Genomic DNA, 25745 nt, shown 5'->3' with positions numbered 1-25745 from the left:
TATTAAGTAGAATATTTGTGAAAACTTCACAGATGAGCCTGAATATGTAAATGTAACCACAATGTAAGTATATAAAAGATTATCTTTCAAATACTATGATACATTATAAATGTTTTGGTTATGTTATAAATGTTTTTTGTTTAAATTAATTATATAGTTTAATCCACTACAAGGGCTATTGTTGCCAAAATCCCGTTATCGCTGCTATAAATGAAAAATGTATTTAATAAAAGTATAAAAATTTAAATGAAATTCAACGTGAACAGTGCGGTTACTAGAACGCGCGTATCCTGATTCACGTGCGACTGTAAAAAGGCCCGACCGTCGTGAACGCAGCAGGGATGATGCTGTCTCAGATGTATTACATGTACCTCTGCTAGCAGGTTGCAAGCTAGCTGCAGGCAGACGGTCCAGCGCGGCTCCTGTACGCTGGGATGTCTCACTGTTTGTGATACAAGCTGAGGACTCCGTGATTTCGTCTGCTTTGCGCTAACAGGGCGAACGTGGCAACATGACAACGCGGTCAGAGAGAGAAAAAGCCCAGAAATTGAATGAGCAGCATCAGGCCATTCTGTCTAAACTGCTGAGAGAGGAAGACAACAAGTACTGTGCCGACTGTGAAGCTAAAGGTGGGTCGGGCAAATTCATCTATCACTTGAAAAAATGTGCATTAAAAGACAAATGAATGTGTAAACTTGGCAGCTAATGGTTTGTAGATGCTAGCAACACTATGGTGTTATCATGGTGACAGTCCCTTATGTGTAACGTTCCATCTCTTTCAACTGAGGTCAACTATTTCCTCAACAGCAACACGTGTCATTGTGAACTCACACAATTTTGTCATCTAACGGTATGCTGGGTTTTCACTATGCAAATATGTAAAGTTACTGTTTTTCAGTTAAAATTAAACCAAATATTGAGTGACATTTATCCAAGTCACCGCATATAGTACTTAACATCCGCTCAATACTTTCAAAATAAAATCTCAATGGAACACGTAATAACAGCCAGTTTTATATATTTTAAAAACATCACAGTGATTAACCCTTAACAGCAGATATAAAGATTTAATCAAAATTGAAATGAACTGTAATTTGTTAGACATGCTGTCATACATGTAGCAAAGCATACTACTCTGGTATAATTAGTTAAAAGCTTATTTTTTACGCTGTTTTACTTTCAAAAATCATAAAATGTTTTGGATTCTCTTCACTGTATTAAATGCAACTCGAACGTTATCTCAGTGCTTTTATTTCTAAATCTGCTGGTTCTCGCTTTGGGTCTTTCTTTGTGTAACTGTGTGTAACTTGACGCAGCTATTGCCCTACGGTATCGATGTCATGCCCTTGACTGTTTTATTTATGAGCGGAAAACGAGCGTGTCCTGTGTGGACAACATTAAATTCCAAGTGTGGTTTGCTCACAGCATGTCAGCATGTCTGAGGAAACGTCACACGAGTTGTTATATCGAACGGCCCCTGAAGCTTCAGGCAACGCCTTAGCGTTACAGTCCATCTTACTTGCGATCGAGCGCGGAACAAATGTGCCCTCAAAACTTCAATTATTCAGTTTTGAGCTTTTATTATATTACTGCTCAGTGTGTAATAGAATAGTTGTTGAAATATGCTTCACTGAACGTTAGTTTTTAGTCCTCAGTACAGCTTACGACCAGTATAGCAGGCAATCATTTATTTAGGAAACATGAAATTCCCAGACTTTTGGGTGAGGTATGAACGCTTCGTATCGGCTACCTGTCACGTGATTTGCGCCATCACCATGCCAATGCTGCCACCTGACAGCTGTGGTCTATGGCAAGCCGTTTTAACATTTAAATACTTGAGATTGACTATCCGTAATTGCATTTTAGATATCTAAAATACAATTCTGACTAGTCAAAACTACATTGTGACCAGTCAAAATTATAATTCCAGATATCCGCAATTTTATTCTGACAAGGAAGAAGTGTTTTAGATATCTACAATTACATTTTGCCTATCCACATCTTAATTTCGGATATCTGAAATGACGTCATGGTTTGCTGTTGCGCCGTTTTACCATTTATTAGATATCTGTAATGCATTTCTGACTAGTCAAAAGTATCATTTAGGATATCTGCAACTGCATTCAAGTCGAGTTTTAGATATCCGTAACTCCATTTTGACCAGTAAGAATTGCCTATTGACTTGAATGGGAAAATAGTTTCTCCTATCCACAATTTAGTTTATCCTATCCACAAAGGGAATTACGGATATCTACAACTGCATTCTGCCTAGTAAAAATTTGAATTACAGAAATCCGTCCGTTTTGTTTTGACTAGTAACAATTGCACTTACACATATCTACAATTGGCTGCATTTTATACAGTAGATATCTCAAATACATTTTTGGATATCTCAAACTAACTTATTACTAGTCGTAATTCAATTGTAGTTTTGACTAGGCAAAATGTAGTTGTAGATATCTACAATTACAGTTTTGACTAGGAAAAATTCCTTTTCAGATATCTAATAATTGTTAAAACGGTGCTGTACCTGTGACGGCACAGATGTCAACCACATTGTTTCTGATGTAATTCGAATTGTGCCTAGGCAGAATGTAGTTGCGCATATCTGGAATTTTCTTTCTACCTACAGTATAGTAGGCGAAACTTAATTGTGGATATCCAAAACTATTTTCTCATTTAAGTCAATGGGCAATTCTGACTTGGCAAAATGGAGTTACGGAAATCTAAAATTGCACTTTTGACTAGGCAGAAATACATTATTGATATCTAAAAAATGTTAAAACGGAGCACTACCTGTGCTGCCTGTGACGTCATTTAGGACAGTGGTCCACAGATGTCATACAATGACAAAAGCGAAAACACTACAGCATGTCAAAACATAACAACGTTTCAAAGTTCGGGCAGCAATCTTATCTGAACCTCGCTATTTGGATAACAAACATTGTGGTTAGCGCTTAGACAAAAACATAGACCCCCTGCTAGAACTCTGCCTCATTGCGCACTCATCGTTTCGTAGTTTTGCTATTCAATCATGTCAAACATCTCATAATATGATGATCATTTGAACATTTAGGGAAAATGTGAATTCCCTTGTTACTTCTTAAATAAGAGACACAATCGGTTGAGACCTTCTACAGGATTTTACTTGCAAGGAATGAGCAGTTTAGAGCAAAGGAAGAAAGAAAATAGTATAGGTTGTTATATAGTTAGTTTCCACTTTGGTGCATGGTTAACCAAGCAGATGAGAAAATCTGTATTTCTACACACACCATCACAGAAGAGAATGCTACATACAGGTACTCTCTGTTCTTTCTAAACAGAAGACAGGAGCCGTAAAACGCTACACATAGAGCTCATGACTACTCCGTATGATAAGTCTCACAATGTTTTGATGATTAACTGCATATTTTTCAACAACAACCAGCTGGTAGATTACGAGTTTTTATCTAAGCTGTCAAGACACATCCCCTTTTTAGAAAGTTGCAGATATCTTAAGTGATACTCTTGACTAATCAGAAATGCATTACAGATATCTAATAAATGCTGAAACAGCGCAAAAGCAAATCATGAGGTCATTTCAGATATCCAAAATTAAGTTGTGGATAGTCAAAATGTAATTGTAGATATCTAAAACAATACTTCTTCCTAGTCAGAATACAATTGTAGAAATCTGGAATTATAATTCTGACTAGTCACAATATGGTTTGACTAGTCAGAATTGTATTTTAGATATCTAAAATGTAATTACTGTTTTATGTTTAAACAGCATATCTAAAAACCGTTGCCAGATATCTATATTGTGTTTGTAGCTATCTGAAAAGGAATTTTGCCTAGTCAAAACCGTAATTGTAGATATCTGCAACTACATTTTGCCTAGTCAAAACTAAAAGAAAACTAAACTTAAAGATATCTACAACTGAATTACGACTAGTAATAAGTTAGTTTCAGTTACCAAAAAATGTATTTGAGATATCTGTAAAACGCAGCCAATTGTAGAAATCTGTAATTGCAATTTTTACTAGTCAAAATGGAATTACTGCATGGATATCTCTAATTTGAATTTTTACTAGACATAATGCAGTTGGAGATAACCCTAATTCACTTTGTGGATATGAGAAACTGAATTGTGTATAGGAGAGACTATTTTCCCATTCAAGTCAATGAGAAATTCTCCATTCATCCATTCTATTCCGCTCAATCTCGTACAAGGGGTAATGGGGGGGGCTGGAGCCTATCCCAGCTGACTATGGGTGAGAGGCAGGGTACCCCCTGGACAGGTCGCCAGTCCATCACAGGGCCATTTTCTAGTCAAAATTGAGTTACGGATATCTAAAACTCTACTTGTGCCTTAGTCAGAATGTAGTTGCAGATATTTAAATAGTCAAAATGACTAGTCAAAAATACATATATCTGTAATTTGAATTCTAACTGTCTAAGAAATGTTAAAAGGGCTTGCTATGGTGATCTATTACTATGGAAATGGTAAAAGTAAAAAATAACTCCATCATTCTGTAAAACCTCGTTGTTCCTGCAGATTATAATGATGAGTATAAATTTCATATTTAGGAGTTTGTTAATCTGAGCTTGTATAAAGACACTTTTTGCTGCTGAATAGGAAAATGTCTGGTTCGCTGTGTTGTAGACATCAGCTATTATGCTTTGTAGTAGACACACTTTTTCTGTCATACCTGCCTACATTTCTAGAGGCTGTTTTCTTGCCAGCCCTGTAAGTCATTTTGGATTTAGCCTGTTTTTAACACAGTATGTAAAAGGTATTCATTCCTAGAATATAATACAGCTGAGAGGAAAGTTAGCTAATCCCTGATAATGTTCCTGGTCTGACATTAAGCAGGTTTACTAAAAAAAATAAAAGTTAAAGGCAGGCTTTAGGAATGTAGAATAAAACCAATAAGCTGCTTAAACATTATGCATACAGCCATAACAGTCTTTTTAATGAATCGTAGTCTGAAGTTGATTTATTATTATTATTATTATTATTACCTCAAGTGTAATTCAACCCAAATTTCTCCTATTTAGCATAAATGCTCCCTCTGTCCTGTTGCTCCCTGTTTTTACAGGTCTGCATTATACAGTATTAAAAGGTACTGAACCCTGTTAGTCATAAAGCATCCAGGCATGGCAGGTTTTCTTACAATGCCCCCACTCTTTTTATTTAATGTGTGAATTAATTAATACAGTAAAAATTATTTGAGTTTACTTTTTTGTGTCATTACTTTTCAACTTACTGTGTTGTTTGCAGTTTAGCAAATGTGTCTGATGGATTGGAGAGCCTGTGTCAAAAGCATAAAGCAGCCCCCTGTTAATGATTTTGGCCCTCAAGAATGTGATTTGTTCTTGATTGACGGCAGGGTCGTTGTAGCCTCAGAGCCAGATTGACCTGTGGTCACCCAAGTATCTTACTGTGTGGAGCTTCATTTTCTTGTCTACCTTCCCTGAAGGCTTTTTTTTGTTTTGGCCCGACTCACCAGGGGCCACTTGGGGTCCGGTGTCTAGTCCAATGACACTTGAACCATCTATGCCTTGGTTGGTGGACAACTGCTGTGGCCCCTGAGCCTTAGCGGCTCACAGTGTCTTTGACGTTGTCAAAGGTCAATGGTTTTTGGCTCCTTATTTGCTTATTTCTATAACTGTCAGACCTATGGTTATTTTAAAAGGTACTGGTTGCTAGATATTTTTCTTTTTGAAGTGAGCTACTTTAAGTGAGCCCGTAGTTGGCATTGTATTTTCCGGGTGATTGTGGATCCCTTTGCGCTTTTGCGTGGCCAACAGGAAAGAGGCAGTGTATTAGATTGTATTGATTTTTAAAACAAGCTTTGACTCCATGGGTGAGTGAGCTCTCAGAGCACAGGGCTCCGGTTCCATTGATCCATTTGTTTAAGGGTTTGGCGTTACCAAACACTGTCTCCTCTCCCTATGACCTGCTGCAGGCAGTGTCTGGGTGTGGCCGTCCCACTGTGAACACTGCAGTGGGGAGACTCACCTTAGGCTCTCGGCTGTCATTCCACACTCACGTTGTCTTCTGTCTACACACACTGCCCTACATTTTCTGTGTGAGAGAAAGGGAGATAGAGATGGCGACCTTATCGATTAAATTTCCATTTTCTTCTCCTGTGCAGTGTGGTCTGTAAGTAGATGAACTATGGTTTCCGCTTTAACACAATCCTTTGGTCAGTGTGAATCAAATGCTGCATCCAAACCAGCTCACAGTGAGAGCGATGATTTGTGGCAAGGGGAAGTGCTCTTCTGTGTGCTGGCACAGCACATCTTGGCAAGCGCCTGCTGGGCACTCAGCACTTTGATGGCCTGTCCTTGGTGGAGCTCTACTGTCATACACAAAATATTGGCACAGGACACACAACTGCAGTTGTGTGTGTGTGTGTAATTTACGCCGCGACAGGATTTTGACGCCACAAGTTAATTTTCTGTCATATTCGCATGCATATTTATTTGAGCGGTACCGTTTTTCTGGATAGTCCATAACATATATCAATAATCTTATTCACTCATATTGTACTGTACATAAGACACGTCACCCATTGTGGCTGTGCTCTTACATCCGAGCAGATACTTTGTGCTGCGTTGTGATTTTTTGCAAACGGTAGTTTTCTACCATTGGAGATGCTGAGCACATTAATGAAGCCACTGTATGTAGAATAGTTCGACCTCAAACGCTTTCCTTGACTCTAATGGCACTGAGCAGTTTAAGAGGTGTTTTACAGGATTGCAGGTATGTGGTCTTTAATTTGTTTCAGTAAGGCTAATCTGAAAAATGATGATCAGTTAATAACATCTTGCAGTGACCTCTGGAAATAAACTAATAAATGTGCAGGTACACTGACTACTCTTTCTAATGGTCACTGTAACTGACGTATCATTTTTTACACCACCAAGATCATATGTGATGCTGCACATATTATCACAAACGTGGAGGCCAAGTAGCCCAGCTCTGGTCATGACTCATAAAAATCATGGTATTTGTGCGTATCTTGACACACCTGCATATCTGGATTTAGAAAAATGGACAGGAGCAAGAATTTAGAGCTGATTCAAAATAACCTACATCATGTGTTTTGTCATGAAATGTTACTGTAATTGTGTGTCTGTTAAACGTGTTTATATAAAACAGTAGTAAAGTTTGTTAATAGATATTTCATACAGGATTGAATTCACAGCACTGCCTTCATTCACCAGCAGATGGAAACCTCTCCTCATTGTTTCATCCATATTGATGCTTCAGTCTTGATCATGCCTTTGTACAGTATAATCTAAATCTTTCCTCTGGAGAAACACAATGACATAAATGACATGACGATTATAGAGTATGTCATTTGTCTATATACTTGTGTCTATGTCAGTCTTGTGCCGTTGTTGGTTCTAGTCATAGTGTCAATCTTCCAGGATCCCCACACTGTCTAGACAGTAATGATCCAGAGGCCACATACCGAGTGTTTAAGGCTTTTCTCTTGTTGCGAAGATGAAGACATTTCTCCACCTCTTATTACTGCTGACACTAAATCTCACTAATGGACCAGCAGGGTGCAGCACAGCACTTTTTAATTTTTCCCTGCTGATCACTTCACTGTAGTCTTGGCAGCCTTCAGATGATTTACTAACAGGGCATTTTATTAATTAAGAAATGAAGGTTGTTAACTTCCTTTTATAAGGAAAATCACAACAGTTTTAGTGCTGGAATGTTAAAAGAAAAGATACGCATACACCACAAAGACTAATTTTAAAGAAAGATGGTTCAAATAAAAACAGGTGGATGGGTAGCCATAATGTATTTTGAGGAGTTGTGGTTCAGCCTATATAAAGGCTGCAGTGTTATTAGTCCAGGGAGGATTTGTATGAGTCAAGATGTGGTTGAAGTACACAACATCTACCTTCAGCCTTAAAGCTTTAAAACTTGCGTCCTCACTTTGTCCCCAAGGGAACAACCAGCTCTGGTTTCTTGCCGCAGACTTTCCATCCTGGTCATAAACATTGATTATATAAGCTTGTAGGAGTCACATCAGTAAATTCAGTCATTCGCTTTTCTTTTTCTTGTTTGTTGCCTCAGGTAATGTTTTAAAGCCACACAGCTCAGTGCAGGATTAGACAGTAGATCATGGATCATCATCTCCTGTGAGTCATCTTAGCTATGTCTTTGGTGTCTATGGTCACCCTCCTACCTTACCACACACTTACTGTGCACCTGTCAATCGATGTCCCAGCTGTCCTCAGGTTGACAGTTGGGGCTTTAATTTCATGCTTGGCTGCACCCCTCAATGCCCACAGTTGAAAAGTTCTGCTGTCACTCATTGAAGCTCTAGGGTGTGTCTGTCTCTGCCTGTGTGTCTCTCTGATGGAATAACTCTGCTTGTTTGTCTCTCTGCATTTCTCTACGTCTGCATGTGTGACTATCTCTGCATTTGTATGCATATTTATTAAGCTGCGTCCCAGTGGCGGCCTGTTCATTACTATCTGGCTAGACACTCTGAGGCCTGCTTTGCGATTCATACCATGTACATATAATTGAGGGTATTTTGATTCTTTCTCACACTCCTTTTGTGTTGTGGCTTGATTTTAAGGTTGAGTTTTCAATTGGGATAAAAAAAAGGGGTTTTGTTGCTCCTAGGTTTATGGGTAAAGTGGGTCTGTGAGAGTTCTCGCATACCTTAGCTGTGTGTGTGTGTGTGTGTGTGTGTGTGTGTGTGTGTGTGTGTGTGTGTGTGTGTGTGTGTGTGTGTGTGTGTGTGTGTGTGTGTGTGTGTTGGCTGCAGTGGTGCTGAGACAAGAGCTCATTTGTGTCTAATCAGGTCAGCAGTCTACAAATTAGCACTGGTGTGTTTGTACTCTGTGTGTGTGTGTGTGTGTGTGTGTATGTGTGTGTGTGTGTGTGTGTGTGTGTGTGTGTGTGTGTGTGTGTGTGTGTGTGTGTGTGTGTGTGTGTGTGTGTGTGTGTGTAGGGACTGCAGGGCTCATGTCTAGAGAGAGAGAGGGCTCAATTCAGCCATCTATTTTTGTCCAAGCTTCAACGCAGAGCTAAGAGAAATAGCATAATAAAACTGCTGCTATATCTGAATGATCACCCAAGACATTGAAACTGATGTATAGATATTTAGTTCAGAATGAACATACAGTGGGCCACTGTTTATCCTGTTTACTACACATAGAATCATAATCTGCATCAAGAAAGGCAGGTCATTTTTCATTATTTTACTAATGACTGCTTTAAAACTGTAAAACATTCTTCCATACATTAGGCTCATTAAGGCCACTATGGTCAGGTCATGGCAGCACAGTTAACATTAATGAATAGCTGCTAATAGTAGCTGTCAGTGACTCTGTGCATACTCATTAAAGGGTGGTAAATTAAACATCTGGCAGACAGCGCTGACTATACAACTAATTTACATATTATTGGTCAGCTTTTAAATGTTTCTCTTTCTGTAGCACAGTAAGACATGTTGTGGTAATGTCCAAAATCATTTTATAAAATTTATTTTGGCCCGGATGGGATGCCCCAACTGAATTTATCTTTGGGTTTTTACGATCTGGCCAGTGAAGCCTAAATCAAGATTAAGTATTTGCTGAAATCTACTTCCAAAAAACTGCTGCCAAAAATGGGCAGTAATCAGATTACATTTGATGACTCAGAGGACATGCTGGTCATTATCTGCTGACTCTGGTGCTCACCAGTCACAGTATCAAAGATTATCAGTGCAGGCAGAGATAAATGCACGTTGGCTGCTCTCAAACAATGCACTGCCATTCAGCGTGAATGATGTGCTACAGTATGTAGACTAATGAGCTACAACATTAAAACCACTTAGTGGTTTTACAGCTAGTGAATTCACAGCAAGCTGCAATTCACCAATACCCGTCGCCTATCACCTGCATTACATTTTTCTTCCACCTCTCCCTGCCTACAAACAACATTAAAGAACATTGCGGGTGATGAGTATATTTTACTTTTTCAGACTGGTTTTATACTGAAAGGTTATCTAAGAACAGATAGAAGTTAAGTCTGTTCACGCTGGTGGATATCCAGCAGCATCCAGCTTACATTGGCTGAGCTGCTTGATTTGGACTTAACACTCAGTCATCCCTGGCTTAATGCTGCCTTAGGCCTTATAGCACATTAGCGCCGCTGCACTAACAAACTGATGCTCTTACCCGAGGTCAGCGAGCCCACTGGACTGCGTGCATGCATTCTTGCTGCCATCCAACCAACCCCACTGCATCATTCTTATGTAGCCTGAATCCATAGAACACCCTTGGCAACTGCCATGTTCAAATTCGTTTTCAATCATCAAATTGACAGATATTAAGCCTCATATTCTGGATGGGGATATAGAGCCAAAAATGGCGCTGAGGGACCGAAACCACTAGCCCATTAAAATGATTTGACTGTTATTTCCGTGCCATCTTCTCTTCATCCCCATGGATATTTGGCACAGGATTGTTGTGAACTCTTTTTATATAAGTGAATGATGTATTTAGGAAGCTTTTAACTTGGACTCAGAGACACATGGTATTTAAGAGGTTACATAATTCTGCGTCCATTACTTTTCACCTAATATAGATTTTTATGCAAGCTGTATTTTTAATATAAAACACATTTGATTTACTAGTCAACGATGGGGCTTTTCATTAATATTTGTCTATAAACTAATGTAGTTATTTAAAGTATACAGGTGCTGGTCATATCACTAGAATATCATTAAAGTTGATTTATTTCACTAATTCCATTCAAAAAGGCAAACTTGTATATTATATCCATTCATTACACACATACTTATATATTTTAAATGTTTATTTCATTTAATTGTGGTGATTATAAAAGACAACTAATGAAAACCCCAAATTCAGTATCTCAGAAAATTTAAATATTGTGAAAAGACACGTGGTGCTACACTCTAATCAGCTATTTAAATCAAAACACCTGCAAAGGTCATTACACCTTGCACAAGGAGGCAAGACACAAAAGGTCATTGTAAAAGAGGATGGCTCTTCACACAGAGCTCTGTGTCCAAGCACAATAATAGAGAGGCAAAAGGAAGGAAAGATGTGGTAGGAGAAAGTGGACAAGCAGTAGGGATAACCCTTTGAGAGGATTGGGAAACAAATCCCATTCAACAATTTTGGGGAGATTCACAGAGTGGACTGCAGCTGGAGTTAGTGCTTCAAGAACCACTATGCACAGCCATACACAAGGCATGGGTGTCAGTCGTCCCATTCCTTGTGCCAAGCCACTCTAGAACAACAGACAGCATCTGAAGCGTCTCATCTGGGCTGAAAACAAAAAGGATTATGTTCTCTGATGAATCCTTTGGAAATAAGGCTCCAGAGTCTGGAGGAAGAAAGAGGCACAGAATCCACACTGCTTGAGGTCCAGTGTAAAGTTTCCACAGTCAGTCAAAGTTGGGGTGCCATGTCATCTGCTTGTGTTGGTCTGTGGTGGAAGTTTCCCATAAAGAGGCAGATGAGAGAGTCTGCTTTAGTGTGATTTATTATAAAAATAAAGGAAAATAAAAATAATGGGGAAAGCAAATAAAAAGCATGGATGTTCATTAAGCACATCAACAAACCAAAAACCAGCTGGGCAGATCAGTGTACACACCACGAAGGTGTGATGCAAAGAGCCCACGACCCTCAAGTTGTCTCTGCCTTTTAACCTCTCTGTCTGACTAGGGTGGAATGTCTGTCTAACCCAATCAAATTATATATAATCAAATTACTCATATAATAACTGCATAGAATAAAGAAGAAACAATTTTTTTTCATAACATGGTCCCCTGTGTTTTCTGAAGTCCAACGTCAACGCAGCCCTATACTAGGAAGTTTAAGAGCGTGAAGCACTGGTACCTAGTTTAAAGACCATAGTATCCCTGTTGTTAATTGGCCAGAAATCTCGCCTGACCTTAACCCCATAGAAAATCTATGGGATATTGTGTAGAGGAAGATGTGATATGCCAGACCCAACAATGAGACAAAGAGCTGAAGGCTGCTATCAGAGCAATCTGGGCTCTCATAACACCTGAGCAGTGCCACAGACTGTTCCACAGTCTGATATATGTGGTCAGTTGTATGCACATCCTATCCAGGTGGGTTCCTTTTATAGTAGATGCTGCGGCACAGGTGTACAATGAGGATGTCACTCCGCCCCGGAACTGCACACAGAGGACAGGACACACACGCACAAAAGAAACAGTGCCACCTATTGGCATGTAATAGTATGACTAATGCAATTAAAACTGCAGAGCACCCCACTTAAGATGGACTGTTGGTGGAACCACTTTCCAGTTGTCCCGGTCCCTCCATCAGTAGGACGCCCTTTGCAGACCTAAGTGGATGAGTGTGGAGTGTAGTTGGGAAGCTCACAGCCAGGAAGAGATAAGCAGACCGCTTGCTTTCAATTCCACTGCGTTCTCACCTGCACCTTGCACTGCCTGAGAGTGTGTGCCTTACATCCTTTTGGCCTGTAGATGGCGATTGACTGCCACTTTTGGTCCTAGAATGACCACTGATCAAGTTTTGGGTGGCTTAGTGGTTAACATCCATGGCTTTAAAGCTTTTTGTCCCGGTTAGAGCCTCAGTGCTCAAGCCTGCTCAAGCTTTAGCTTCAGCCTCGATTCCAGGTCTACAACCTCCAGTTTCCAATCCAACCTATCAAGATGAATGTGACCTAACTAATGCCTCCCAGTGGCTGGCTTCTGTATATGACCAGCTAACAAATCCAAGACCCTATTCTGGTGCTCAGCAACCGCTGACAGGCATTGGCCCTTCTGTACATAATCATTTACCAGCTAACGCCTTCCCCCTTCTTTCCTTGCGGTGGATATGTGAGACCCTCGTATTCTACCTATCCTGAATTATATCCACCGTGTGGTCCACCTGTCTATCCAAGCTAGCTTCCTGTAACACAAACAGCACCACCTCAAGCACTTCTGCCTCATCATAGACCACTACTCCCCTCTAGTGAACCCTCAGCCATACCTATTACTAACTCTCTTCATCTGCCCCAGCCAGCACATCAACCTAGCAGTACAGCAGCAGGCCACTTAGCCCACTAGCCTAGTTATTACGTTTAACCCTCCTCAGTTACAGAGCCTATAGCTCCAGTCCCTCAGAGCCTACGGGACGATCAATCTCTGGTCCCACCACATCTTCCAGTCAGGTCTCTTGCTGCCGTGGCTATTCTACCACTGCCAACAAATAACCCAGCTCCTGTGACCTATATAGCACCTAATATGCAGCCCTCTAGATCAGCACTGATGGAAAGAACATTGTTTTCTTATTTGAGGAGGGATGACCTTCAGGAGTTTGCTATGCTCAGTATGGCTTTGCAGAACTGAACAATAACTATGAACAATATAAATACCGCCTTCTTCTGGACCACTTAAAGCTAGAAACAGCACGGCAGCTAGCCTTAACATACGCCCATCATCCTCAGCCTTACACTGCCGCGATAAAGTTGCTCCAGAGGAAATGTGGCCAACCCTTAACAAACCTCAAAATAACCGCTGTTGGAAATGTGTGCGGTATCATCATTTATGCATTCATCAGTGTGACCCGAAGCGAGGTTGTCCTTACTGTAAGGACCACCATCTAGGAGTTTTGTATGAGGTGAACAGTCACAGGACTGATTCCGGAATATTCTACCTTAGGCCTAGGCCTTAAGGGGGCGGAAGAATCCTTAGCTCTGCGCAACATCAGGCATCTCTCAAACTTCCCATATGTTAAGGAAATATCAAATTAAAGGTGCCTTTACTGCTAAGGAATTGGACCTGCCTCAGCAAACATATCCAATTGCTACCCTCAAACACTGCTACCAGCATCTCTAGATCCTTGCAGCATCTGCAAGGGCCTACCTCCTCAACTCTAACAGCCAGTTCCACCACACAGTGTATCTTTGTTTCCAAAGCTCCAGATCAACTTAAGAACGATGTTAAGAAGCTATGGCAAATTGACCTCTCCTCTTACTTTTAAAGTTCAAAGGCCGTCCAGAGGTCCAAACAGGATTCAATTTCTAGAACTAACAGAATGCCATGAAGTCAATAGCGTAAACAGGTATGCAACTCTTTTACTCAGGGCTAAGAATGTACCTCTACTTCACGCCAGCCAAAGGGCAGTAATGCCAGCCCTACGGAGCACTGAGAGACATTTGTCTAAAAACCCAGCCTGGGCAGCTATATATGAAAAGGAGATCCAGAAGCTGATTGATGCTTGATACGTCAAAAAGACTAAATAAAACGGACGTAGACCAAGCTTATGAGTCTTGGTACATCCCACATCATTTGGTGGAGCATAACGGCAAACCTCGAATTGTGTTTAACAGCTCCTTTCAGTATCAGGGTCAAAACCTAAATGCATACTGTACTTGCTTCCAGGAACCACACTAGGCCCCTCTTTGTTGGGAGTAATAATACGTTTTCGGGAGCATCCAGTTGCCATCAGTGGAGACATACTGTACAAGGGATGTTTCACCAAGTCCATTTGCTTATCCCTAATAAACCTCTGCTACATTTCCTGTGGCGGAACATGAAGAGGAGTGGCCCAGCTGATGTATATGAATGGCAGGTATTGCCATTCGGAACCACATGCAGTCCATGCTGTGCTACTTATGCTCTCCAAAGGCATGTCCAAAGCCTCCCCAGTGAGTACAAAGACGTTTGCTCATCTGTGTTCCACTGATATGTAGACAACTGCTTACCTTCCATTCCTGAAGCTAAGGAGATGATTGACAAACTGCGTTCTACCCTGATTGATGGAGGCTTTGAGATTCGCCAATGGGCTAGTAACCATGCTTCCGTAATTAATCACCTACCACCAGAAGCATGTACAGTGAGATGCGAGCAGTAGTAGGTAGTAGTAGTAGCCAGGCCTAACCTGGCACTGTGTGATTGATACTTTGGGCTACAAACACCGTCCATTGGAATACGTGGTCCCCACCATGCAGATCCTATATCGAATCCTCGCCCGCCAATATGACCCTCTTGGTTTCATTATTCCCTTCACCACACGTGTTAAGCTCCTGCTCCAGCAGTTGTGGTTGAAGCCTGCTCAGGGATGGGATGACCCAAATCTTCCAGAGGGCATCAGGACTACTTGGATTGCATGGGAGAAGGAGTTACCTTCCACAATAGAAGGGGCCGAGCCAGGCACTCGAGACCTTCATATATTCTGCGACGCTTAAGAACAAGCATATGGATCTGTTGTCTGCCTTCGTCTACAGTACCAGTTAGAAATGGTGTAGTCGGTGTTTCCTTCATTATGGCACGTTTTTTGAGTAGCTCCCAAAAAGACCATCTCAATACAACACGTAGAACTGTGTGCTGCTCTGACTGGGTCCCAAGTGGCCCACCTTCTGCTTAGTGAACTCACGATCCCTCTCAATTCAGTCATGCTCTGGTCGGATTCAACAACTGTATTGACTCCATTCTGAAAACTGCAGATACAGAGTATTTGTGGAAAATCGCATCACAGAAATCCTTCAGCACACTTGACCCGAACAGTGGAAATATGTTGACACCCCGAACAATCCAGCAGATGACATCACACGAGGTAAAAAACTTGAAAAGGCCAGTGGAAGCTGCTGGCTCCGGGGACCCCCTTTTCTCTACTTACCCTTTTCACAGTAGCCAAAGTTCCCAGCTCCAACCTCCAATGACCCAATGACGGAATTGAGAAAACCTTTTTTTGTGGACATACAAAGGCCTCTAACCCCTCAAAGCTTGATTACTCACAATACAATCCAAACTGACAGCTGGCAAAACCCTCTCTCACACAACCAAGGAAACAAGTCTCAGGGAACTTAAATAGAGATGTATCTCATCCGCATAGCCCAAATGGAAGACTTCCCTGAGGAGTACAATCTCCTTGACCTTGAATTGGCACCAGAATATGACCAATCCACCAGACTCATTCGAGTAGGCGGCTGTCTACAGTACGTCAAAGTGAGGACCTGGAAATGGATGCTATTCATCCAATTGTTCTAGAAAAAGCCCATTATTAGGCTTCTAATTGCCCACACATTCTACTTTTCGTCATCCTGGTCCACAGAGAGTTTTCGCTCAGCTCCGGCGGAAGTACTGGGTTCTGCATGGGCGCCAAGCAGTGAAGAAAGTCCAACGTGCGCGCCAGAGATGGAAAAATACTCCCTCAGTCCCCCGGATGGCTGATTCCTGCTTCTAGGCTCCATTTGTACAAGCCTCCTTTCTGGTCCACAGGCATGGATTGTTCCGGCCTATTCACTGTCAGTATTGGTCGCCGACATGAAAAGATGAGGCATCCTTTTTAAATATCAGACCACACAATGTTTTCATCTTACTCCTACTATAAGTTTGGAACCGGAGTGAGCAGACAGTGATGTGAAAGAAAGGGTCGTCAACAATAGGACCATACACATTAGCTATGCAATATTCAGTGTTTTGTATCAAAATATTAATGACTAAATATCTTCGTTCTGCATCTACAATAGTAATATTATGAATAAAGTTAATCTTTTTATTTGTCAGGATGGCGACCCCTCTTTGTTTAGAATTGTAAGCATGTGGGAGCTCTGGTGGTGCCAGAGCGTAATCTATAGTTTTAGGAATATGACTCTCTTGTAGTAAAGCAATGTTTGCTTTCAAATGGGTTTTCAAATGGTTAAATATTTTGAATCGTTTCTCCTTTTTATTGATTCCACGTACATTGCAAGTGACAGTCTTCAATGGTGTCATAATTTACCTGACTGCTGTGTATCACTTGTCTTGTGTGTACGTAGTACGAACTTGAGTACCTATGTATTCTGAGTTGTGTGTTGTCTATGTATGTGCACATGTTTTGCCTGTGCAGTAGATGTGTATGTGCGGCTTCTGAAGGGCTACACAGTTGGCTGACTACTTGGGAGATGAATAGAGAAGAGAAGGACGTAAACAGTGTGGAGTAAAAGTAGGTGATGGAAAAAGTGAACGAAAGGAAAATTAAAGTGGAAGGAAATTGACGGATTCATGCTTGATGAGCACTTTGCACACTGTGAAGTGAGTGACATTAAAATGACAAACATTTAACTGAAACATCTGCGAGGGAGAACAAGTTTGAATATTGGATGTAAAGTTACAACAGTTTTGCATGTATTATTTACCTGTAATAAACCTTTTATATTAAGCCATTTTTGTTACATACCACCTGCTAGTACAGCCATGGAGTTGCAAGGCACCCACCTACTCAGTCGTAATGTAGCTGTTACAATGTTACAATAAAACGCATTGAACTAGTTTAAAGCTTAGTACATCTTAAGAGTTACTGTCCAACATAAATAGGGACGCTTAAAATAAACCCATTAAAAATAACAATAAAGGCAGATGAAGAACCATACAACATATCTACCCCAAGGCGTGTGTCAGTACCAATGCTCCCAAAGGTCAAAAGGGAGTTAGACACAATGCTCTTAAATGGGGTGAGAACAGAAATCACTACTGAGTGGTGTGCCCCAATGGTGCCAGTGCCCAAGAAAAATTCTGAACGAATTAGGATTTGTGTAGATTAAAGAAGCTAAACAAAGTTGTCAAAAGAGAAGTACACACTACTTACCATGGATGATGTGTTGCCCAAATTAGCAGGTGCTAAAGTGTTCTCCCTGTTAAACGCAGCCAGTGGGTTTTGGCAAATAACACTAGACCCATAATGTGCCAAACAACATTCATGACCCCCTTTGGAGGGTTCTACTTCAACAGGCTCCCATTTGGCATCACCAGTGCCCCAGAGATACAGTATTTAAAAGAGAGATGTCAAAACTGCTTAAAGTCCAGAAAGGAGTAGTCACGTACATGGACGATATCTTAGTGTATTCTGTCACAATGGAGGAGCATGAAAAAAGACTAAGATCTATTCTGCTCAAACTGGAAAATGCTGGGTTGAAACTAAACCACGACAAGTGTCTACTGAATCAGGGACAGCTCACATATTTAGGACATTGACTTGTCAGGCCGGACTCTCTTCTTATCAATGCAAAGATTCAATCTATCACCCAGCTAGAGCCACCAAATAATGTGGCTGAACTGAGAAGGATTTTGGGCATGACTTATTATTATACAATAAGTCAAGCGATTAGTGACTTGGCAGGCCTAAATATTCTACAGGTGTACCACCTGAAATGAAAAAGTATTTCTCTGTCAATAATCATCTCACAACCTGAGACTAGTATTGTATGACAGCAGAATTGTAATCCCACAGAGTAATCCCTCTACCCCGCTTCCCATCGGTCTATAGGAGAAGGTAGCGGCCAATATTTGATCCAAATAAAGCTATTCGAGCTAGTTACAGCTAGTAGTTTTATTTATATATATATATATATATATATATATATATATATATATATAAAAAAAAACTCCCTTCTCACCCCACGTGGGTGGTCTCATCCACTTTCCAAGCTCGGGTCCTCTACCAGAGGCCAGGAAGCTTGAGGGTTCTGCGCAGTATCCTTGCTGTTCCTAGGACTGCACTTTTCTGGACTGAGATGTCGGATGTTATTCCAGGGATCTGTTGTAGCCATTCCTCCAATTTGGGGGTCACTGCCCCCAGTGCTCCAATCACCACAGGCACCACTGTGGCCTTCACCTTCCAAGCCTTCTCCAGTTCTTCTCTGAGCCCTTGGTATTTCTCTAGTTTCTCATGTTCCTTTTTCCTGATGTTGCCATCGCTTGGTATTGCCACATCCACCACTACGGCTTTCCTCTGCTCTTTATCCACCACCACAATGTCTGGTTGGTTCGCCATTACCATTCTGTCAGTCTGGATCTGGAAGTCCCACAGGATCTTGGCTCGCTCGTTCTCTACCACCTTGGGAGGTGTTTCCCACTTTGACCTTGGGGTTTCCAGTCCATACTCTGCACAGATGTTCCTGTATACTATGCCAGCCACTTGGTTATGGCGTTCCATGTATGCTTTCCCTGCCAGCATTTTACACCCTGCAGTTATGTGCTGGATCGTCTCAGGGGCCTCTTTGCACAGTCTACACCTTGGGTCTTGTCTGGTGTGGTAGATCTGGGCCTCTATGGCTCTGGTGCTCAGGGCCTGCTCCTGTGCGGCCAGGATGAGTGCCTCTGTGCTGTCCTTCAGCCCAGCCCTTTCAAGCCATTGGTAGGATTTGTTGAGATCAGCCACTTCAGTTATGTTCCGGTGGTACATCCCGTGTAAGGGCTTGTCCTCCCATGATGGTCCCTCTTCCAGCATCTCATCCTCCGTTCTCCACTGCCTGAGACATTCACTCAGCACGTCATCTGTCGGGGCCTTATCCTTGATGTACTTATGGATCTTGGATGTTTCATCCTGGATAGTGGCTCTCACGCTCACTAGTCCTCGGCCTCCTTCCTTGCGGCTAGCGTACAGTCTCAGGGTGCTGGATTTGGGGTGGAACCCTCCATGCATGGTGAGGAGCTTTCGTGTCTTAACATCTGTGGTCTGTATCTCTTCCTTTGGCCACCTTATTATTCCCGCAGGGTATCTGATCACTGGCAGGGCGTAGCTGTTTATTGCCTGGGATTTGTTCTTGCCATTGAGCTGGCTTCTTAGGACTTGCCTTACTCGTTGGAGGTATTTGGCTGTTGCCGCATTCCTTGTTGCCTGTTCAAGGTTGCCGTTTGCCTGTGGTATTCCAAGGTACTTGTAACTGTCCTCAATGTCTGCTATTGTTCCTTCTGGGAGTGAGACCCCTTCTGTGTGGATTACCTTGCCTCTCTTTGTCACCATCCTCCCACATTTCTCAAGTCCGAATGACATCCCAATGTCCGAGCTGTAGATCCTGGTGGTGTGGATCAGTGAGTCGATGTCTCGCTCGCTCTTGGCGTACAGCTTGATGTCATCCATGTAGAGGAGGTGACTTATGGTGGCCCCGTTCCGGAGTCGGTATCCATAGCCAGTCTTGTTTATTATTTGGCTGAGGGGGTTCAGACCTATGCAGAACAGCAGTGGGGACAGTGCATCTCCTTGGTATATGCCACATTTGATGGATACTTGGGCAAGTGGCTTCCCATTGGCTTCAAGGGTGGTTCTCCACAACCTCATTGAGTTTGCAATGAAGGCCCTTAGAGTTCTGTTGATGTTGTACAGCTCCAAGCATTCAATGATCCATGTGTGTGGCATTGAGTCATAGGCTTTCTTGTAGTCGATCCAGGCTGTGCACAGGTTGGTGTGTCGCACTCTGCAGTCTTGGGCGACTGTTCTGTCAACCAGGAGTTGGTGTTTGGCTCCTCTGGTATCCTTACTAATGCCCTTCTGTGCTTCGCTCATGTATTGACCCATGTGCCCACTTATCTTAGCTGCGATGATGCCTGACATGAGCTTCCATGTTGTGGAGAGGCAGGTTATTGGCCGGTAGTTGGATGGGACTGCACCCTTTGAGGGATCCTTCATTATCAGGATCGTTCGCCCTTCGGTTAGCCATTCAGGGTGAGTCCCATCCCTTAGCAGCTGGTTCATTTGTGCTGCCAGGCGCTCATGGATTGCAGTGAGCTTCTTTAGCCAGTAGGCGTGGATCATGTCAGGGCCAGGTGCTGTCCAGTTTTTCATACCTGAGACTCTTTGTTGGATGTCTGCCACTGTGATAGTCACTGGATTCTGTTCAGGGAGGTTGCTGTTGTCTTCCCTCAGATCCACCAGCCACTGTGCATCACTGTTGTGTGATGCCTCCCTTTCCCATATACCCTTCCAGTACTGTTCAGTTTCCAGCCTTGGTGGGTCTGCTCTGTTGTTATTACCCTGCCATTGAGAGTACACTTTCGCAGGTTGTGTTGCGAACAGCCGGTTTATTCGTCTGGCTTCGTTGTCTCTGGTGTATCTCTTTAGGCGGCTGGCCAAGGCTTGTAGCCTTTGCTTGGCAGTTTCGAGTGCTTCAGGTATGGTCATCTGGCTGTACCTCTTGGGCATCGGTCTTCTCATTGCACCTCTCTGGGCCTCTGTTATTTGGCTCACTTCCCTCCGAGCTGCCTTGATTTTTGCCTCCAACCTTCGTTTCCATGGTGGGTATTGTTTCTCATGGCTCCCATGGTTGCTCTTATAGCCAAGCACATCTAGGATCACTGATGCTGAAGCGTATACCAGCTCGTTGGTTTCCGTGATTGTTGTGGTAGGGATCGCTCTCAATACTGCATTCACATCTTCCATGAGACTTTCTGATGGTACTTCACTCAGCCGTTGTAGTGGGGTTCGGGGTTGCCTGTTCAATCTCGCCATGATCTTATCTTTCAGGTCAGTTGCTGCCTCGCTCAGCGTATCTGTGCTCATTGGGGCTTCGTACCCAATTTCCGGTTGGGGAGGTGAAACCTCCCCTCTGACCTGGCGTCCTGGCTCCCCCTTGCCGTAGCATTTGTGTTGTATCTCGTCAATCTCAAGTTGTGATAGCAGTTGCCGTTTGTGGATGTTGGAACACTGAGCTACTAGTTGCTTCGCCGTCAGCCTTGAATGTGGGTTTCTCCGTTCCCATTCACCGCACATTCTTTGCATGTAACCCCTCTGACTAGGGTTACTTGAGTAGTAGCATTCCAACAGTTCTCTGTTCTCGCATCTCAGCCATTTCTTTCTTGTTCCAGTAGCAGTTCCAGTAGTATATATATATATATATATATATATATATATATATATATATATATATATATATATATATATATATATATATATATTATATATAATATATAATATATAATATATATATATATATATATATATATATTTGACCTGAGTTTGCTGGAAGAGCCTTTTCTTAGTTTGCACAGAAATCTGACTTTGAACACATCACAACCAGTCCTCACTACCCACAAGCAAATGGTGAAGCAGAAAGGGCCGTTAGGACAGCTAAAACCATCTTGAGGCAATCTGATCCTTTCCTTTCAAAACACACATTTTGTACAGTACAGGACATTATCAGGGTTTCTCCTTTAAACTATTATACAATATTAAACTATTATATATTGCCTAATATTCATGGCTTGACTGAATTTGAATGTCTTGAAATGACAACCACTGTAGTTAAAACACGTGAAGCTCAGGCAAGAGTTGATGCAACTGTATTTCTGATGCGTGGATTGCAAAATTGATATAGAAAACAAGATTTGCTTTGATTTAGCATAAAAACATGACAGGAAATGAGACAACTGCTCTATACTACTTAAATTGTAAATCTTATTAGGATGTATTTAATGGATTTGAGATATTACATTCTGAGCAGCTGTGATAAGAAACTCCTGGGATTACCTGAAGACATGAAAAACAACTGCTCTGAATGGAAATGGACAGTTGGCTGTACCTGTTAAGGAGACCGATACACTGGACGACACTCCTCGGTCTCAGTAGTCTATGCTATGGTCTCGTCTACGGTACCCACACAGACACAAGTACAGTATTATGTTTTATAATTTTATAGCCTTTTTTTATATAATCTTTTGTGCTACAGAAAAACACAATTTTTGTACTCTATGTTTGGCACATGAAGTAAATTGACAATGAAGCTGACTTTGACTTTGACTTGATGTTTGCTTGAGTTCTCATAACTGAGAATCATACTTTTTTGACTTCCACTTATGGTCTTTAACATTTAGTTTTTATGCTGGATTTTATAAGTCTTTACACGCTATTGCACTGGAATTTAATGTTGAACGTTGAATGCTGTGCCTTTTACACACAGAAAAAGACCAGCATTACGTTCTTGAACAATAAGGAATACCAGATTTGTGCAAATTAGACTTTCAGGCTTTAGGAAGCAGCTATGCAGTGTCAAGGTGGAGGTTACTGTCTTCAAAAGTATTGGTGGGTGTTCCTGCTTCCTGAACTGAACCAAGGCTAAAAGCAGACACGCTCATTCATCTGCAGTCCTACACTGTATATATTTGTAGTTGGAGGTTAGATTTCAGAATTTACTAGGCATATCAACCCTAGGAAATTGTCTGAGGTTTGGGATGTGTCTACCTTTTAAACAGCATTTATCGGTACTAACTGACTGAGCAGAATGTTTACCCACCACCTTTAACTGGACATGTCTCTGCTTCTCATTCATTACAGGTCCTCGATGGGCATCGTGGAACCTGGGGGTGTTCATGTGCATCCGCTGCGCTGGCATCCATCGCAACCTGGGTGTCCACATCTCCAGAGTGAAATCTGTCAACTTAGACCAGTGGACATCTGAGCAGATACAGGTGTGTATGAAAACACATTAGCATATAATTCACATTAAGTGGCAATGTATTGCGTTACAGAAACAAAGTTATGATTAATGACGACAAATAATTTCCTCCTGAAAGAAGAATTGAGTTATATTTTGAGATCAATCCGCAGCTGGTTGAAAATATACAGCCACAGAAATGTACTGTAATATTTACCATGCATTCCAATGAGCCATCCAGAACACAGCAGCTTGTAGTCATGCATACACCTGCTCAACAACAAAAACTCGCACGCAAGAGATAACATGTCATACTGATTGAATTACACACAGTACATCAGGGTGACTGATGTGTGTTCATCTGTAAAACTCCTAAGCATGCCATTCATTTATTTAATCACTCCGTTTAGTATAATATCCACTTGTTTGCTGTGTGCGTATGTTTTCAAGGCAGCGTGTATCCATCAGCTGAGTGCGGGTGCAACGCTCGCTGCTCTGAATGTTAATCACAGTTTTCAATGACTAATTAATTCTGGATGGCTGATTATTCCAACTCTGTCTCCTCTACTTCTCCTATCATCGCCCCATTTATCACCCTCCTCTTAATTTAGCCTTGACACATGTGACCAGTGTGTTTTTCATGCTGTTTGTGCGTGTGCACGTGTGTGCATGCGTGCGTGCGCGCGCAAGAGCATGCATGGAAGGGAGTAAATGGAGCTCAGTCAAGTTGAATTCAAAGGAAAGTTGTGGGGGGAAAAAGTCAGTGTGTGTCTGACACATTGCTGAAGATGTTGACTGAATTGTATTACCTTTCTTCTGTCCTTCTTGCAGAGTATGGTGGACATGGGCAATAGTAGAGCCCGGCAGCTGTATGAAACCCACCTGCCAGAGAACTTTAGAAGGCCACAGACAGATCAGTATCCTTTTCCTGTCTGCTTATTGTCTATTAACTGTTAATGTTTATGTTAAACTGCAATCTCCTGTCAACTCCTAGTTTTAGTTTTAGTGAAACATCATTGTCATCACAACAACTATACACCGTATGCATAATTGTTAGGCAAGCTGTTATTGAGGATTATTTGAACTAACAAATCAGTCAGTCAAATCAGAATCGCAATAACCTCCAACCTGAATATTTATAGAAGTAATAGAGAAATGAACTAAATGAAAAACAAAAAATGTCCCACCTCGCTTCTTTAGTTCAGATGTGTTTTTGTATACAGTTGCTTTTGAATGTACTATATTTGTACTAGTTTAATTGTGATTGCACTGTTAAAATGTCATAGTTTAGATCTTACGATGGGCACCTGATATCCCACCGATTCACCACCACAGCGAGAGCCAAATACTAATACTACTACTACTAATAATAATATAGTTTTATTTAATAAAAGCTGCTTGCCACTGTTTGAACTGTCACTATTCTTTATTATAATTTGATCAACATTTGACGTGTTTAGCATTTTTTACATCTGCCCTTTTTAATAGTACAGGAAGTACCATATCTTCCTATTAATATATTTGATCAAATTCATGTCCTACAATATTACTCTTGTTTTGTTGAAACAGAGACTTCTTAAAGCTTAGTTTCTCATCAATAATTGCTTCTACTGTAGGATCAAACAGGAAATGACAGGCATTTTACACCAGATTCTTTCCTACACATTTAACCAGGGCACCTCCAGCAGCAGTACAGATTTTTCAGTTTGCCCTTTTCCAGAGTACAAGACAAGACAGCTGTGTGGTTAACACAGCAGCACATGTTCATATTTCCACCAGCGGACTAAAATAAATAATCTCCCTGTTTGAAATGCTGCTCTAATATCGTATCTTGTATCTAGCAGGCCCATTTGTGAGGGTGGTCATCATTCTTCACTCTTTTGAAGTCCATTAGTCGCTCTGACAGCAGCGCTGCTGGCTGAAAACAGCAGATAACAGATGCAGGATTAGAAGAGCTACAGTACTGCCTGAATGTGTGTCTTTTTACTTAGAGGAAAAAAATTGGCCCAGCTATCTAATATGCTTATGAATGTAAATGACAAAATGGAGTCTCCTTTCATGTGTGGTATTGTTTTTTCATCTAAATGACAGTTTGTATTTTGCATATATTAATACATAGGAATAGGCGCCTTTTTTTCTTTTAACTTTCTCTGTGTCCGTAATGTTGTTAAACTAAATAAACACCGCTAATCTAAAAGTCAACCATGTCTTCTACTCTGGTACACTATATCCCAACGTACCCAGAGGTGCATAGTTTTATGAGTTCTTTTAAAATAAAAAGCTCCAACTTACATATCAAGAAATAATAATTCAAATGTATTTCAATTATGTAAATGAAGACCCATGAGCAAATCATCACACACTGCTAATTTAAATGAGCAAAAATCCTACGAGAGATATATTGTTTGCTGGGGATGGATGGAGTATCCACCAGTGTGGACTAGCTGTGCAATAGTGCTCTACTGAAACACAACACCCATGGGTGACATGTTTCTTGATTCCAAAACATTATGTGCTTGTGTTGTCTTTTAACCAACCTCTCTGACTTTCAAACATGCACTGTAGTTAATTACCTCAGCTTTACATTCTGCAAACAGTG

At 41.4% G+C, this 25745-nt stretch overlaps 1 protein-coding gene across 9 annotated transcripts in view; it reads left to right on the top strand.

Annotated features, from left to right (window-relative positions):
- Positions 1-313: 313 nt before the first annotated feature.
- The window catches only part of smap1 (small ArfGAP 1), an 88156-nt gene continuing 62724 nt past the window's right edge, over positions 314-25745 (top strand). For 8 of the 9 annotated variants that reach the window (XM_029175100.3, XM_055502520.1, XM_029175097.3 and 5 more), the window contains exons 1-3: positions 314-629; positions 23047-23180; positions 23978-24063. In XM_029175100.3, coding sequence (XP_029030933.1) covers positions 512-629; positions 23047-23180; positions 23978-24063 — 338 coding nt within the window. In that variant the 5' untranslated portion in view covers positions 314-511. The remainder of the gene's footprint in view (positions 630-23046; positions 23181-23977; positions 24064-25745) is intronic. The other variant, XM_029175093.3, reaches the window with a different exon arrangement.

The sequence above is a fragment of the Betta splendens genome, chromosome 15 (genome assembly GCF_900634795.4).
Source record: "Betta splendens chromosome 15, fBetSpl5.4, whole genome shotgun sequence".
In the NCBI taxonomy this organism is placed as follows: Eukaryota; Metazoa; Chordata; class Actinopteri; order Anabantiformes; family Osphronemidae; genus Betta; species Betta splendens.
This window is presented reverse-complemented; position numbering and strand designations above follow the sequence as displayed.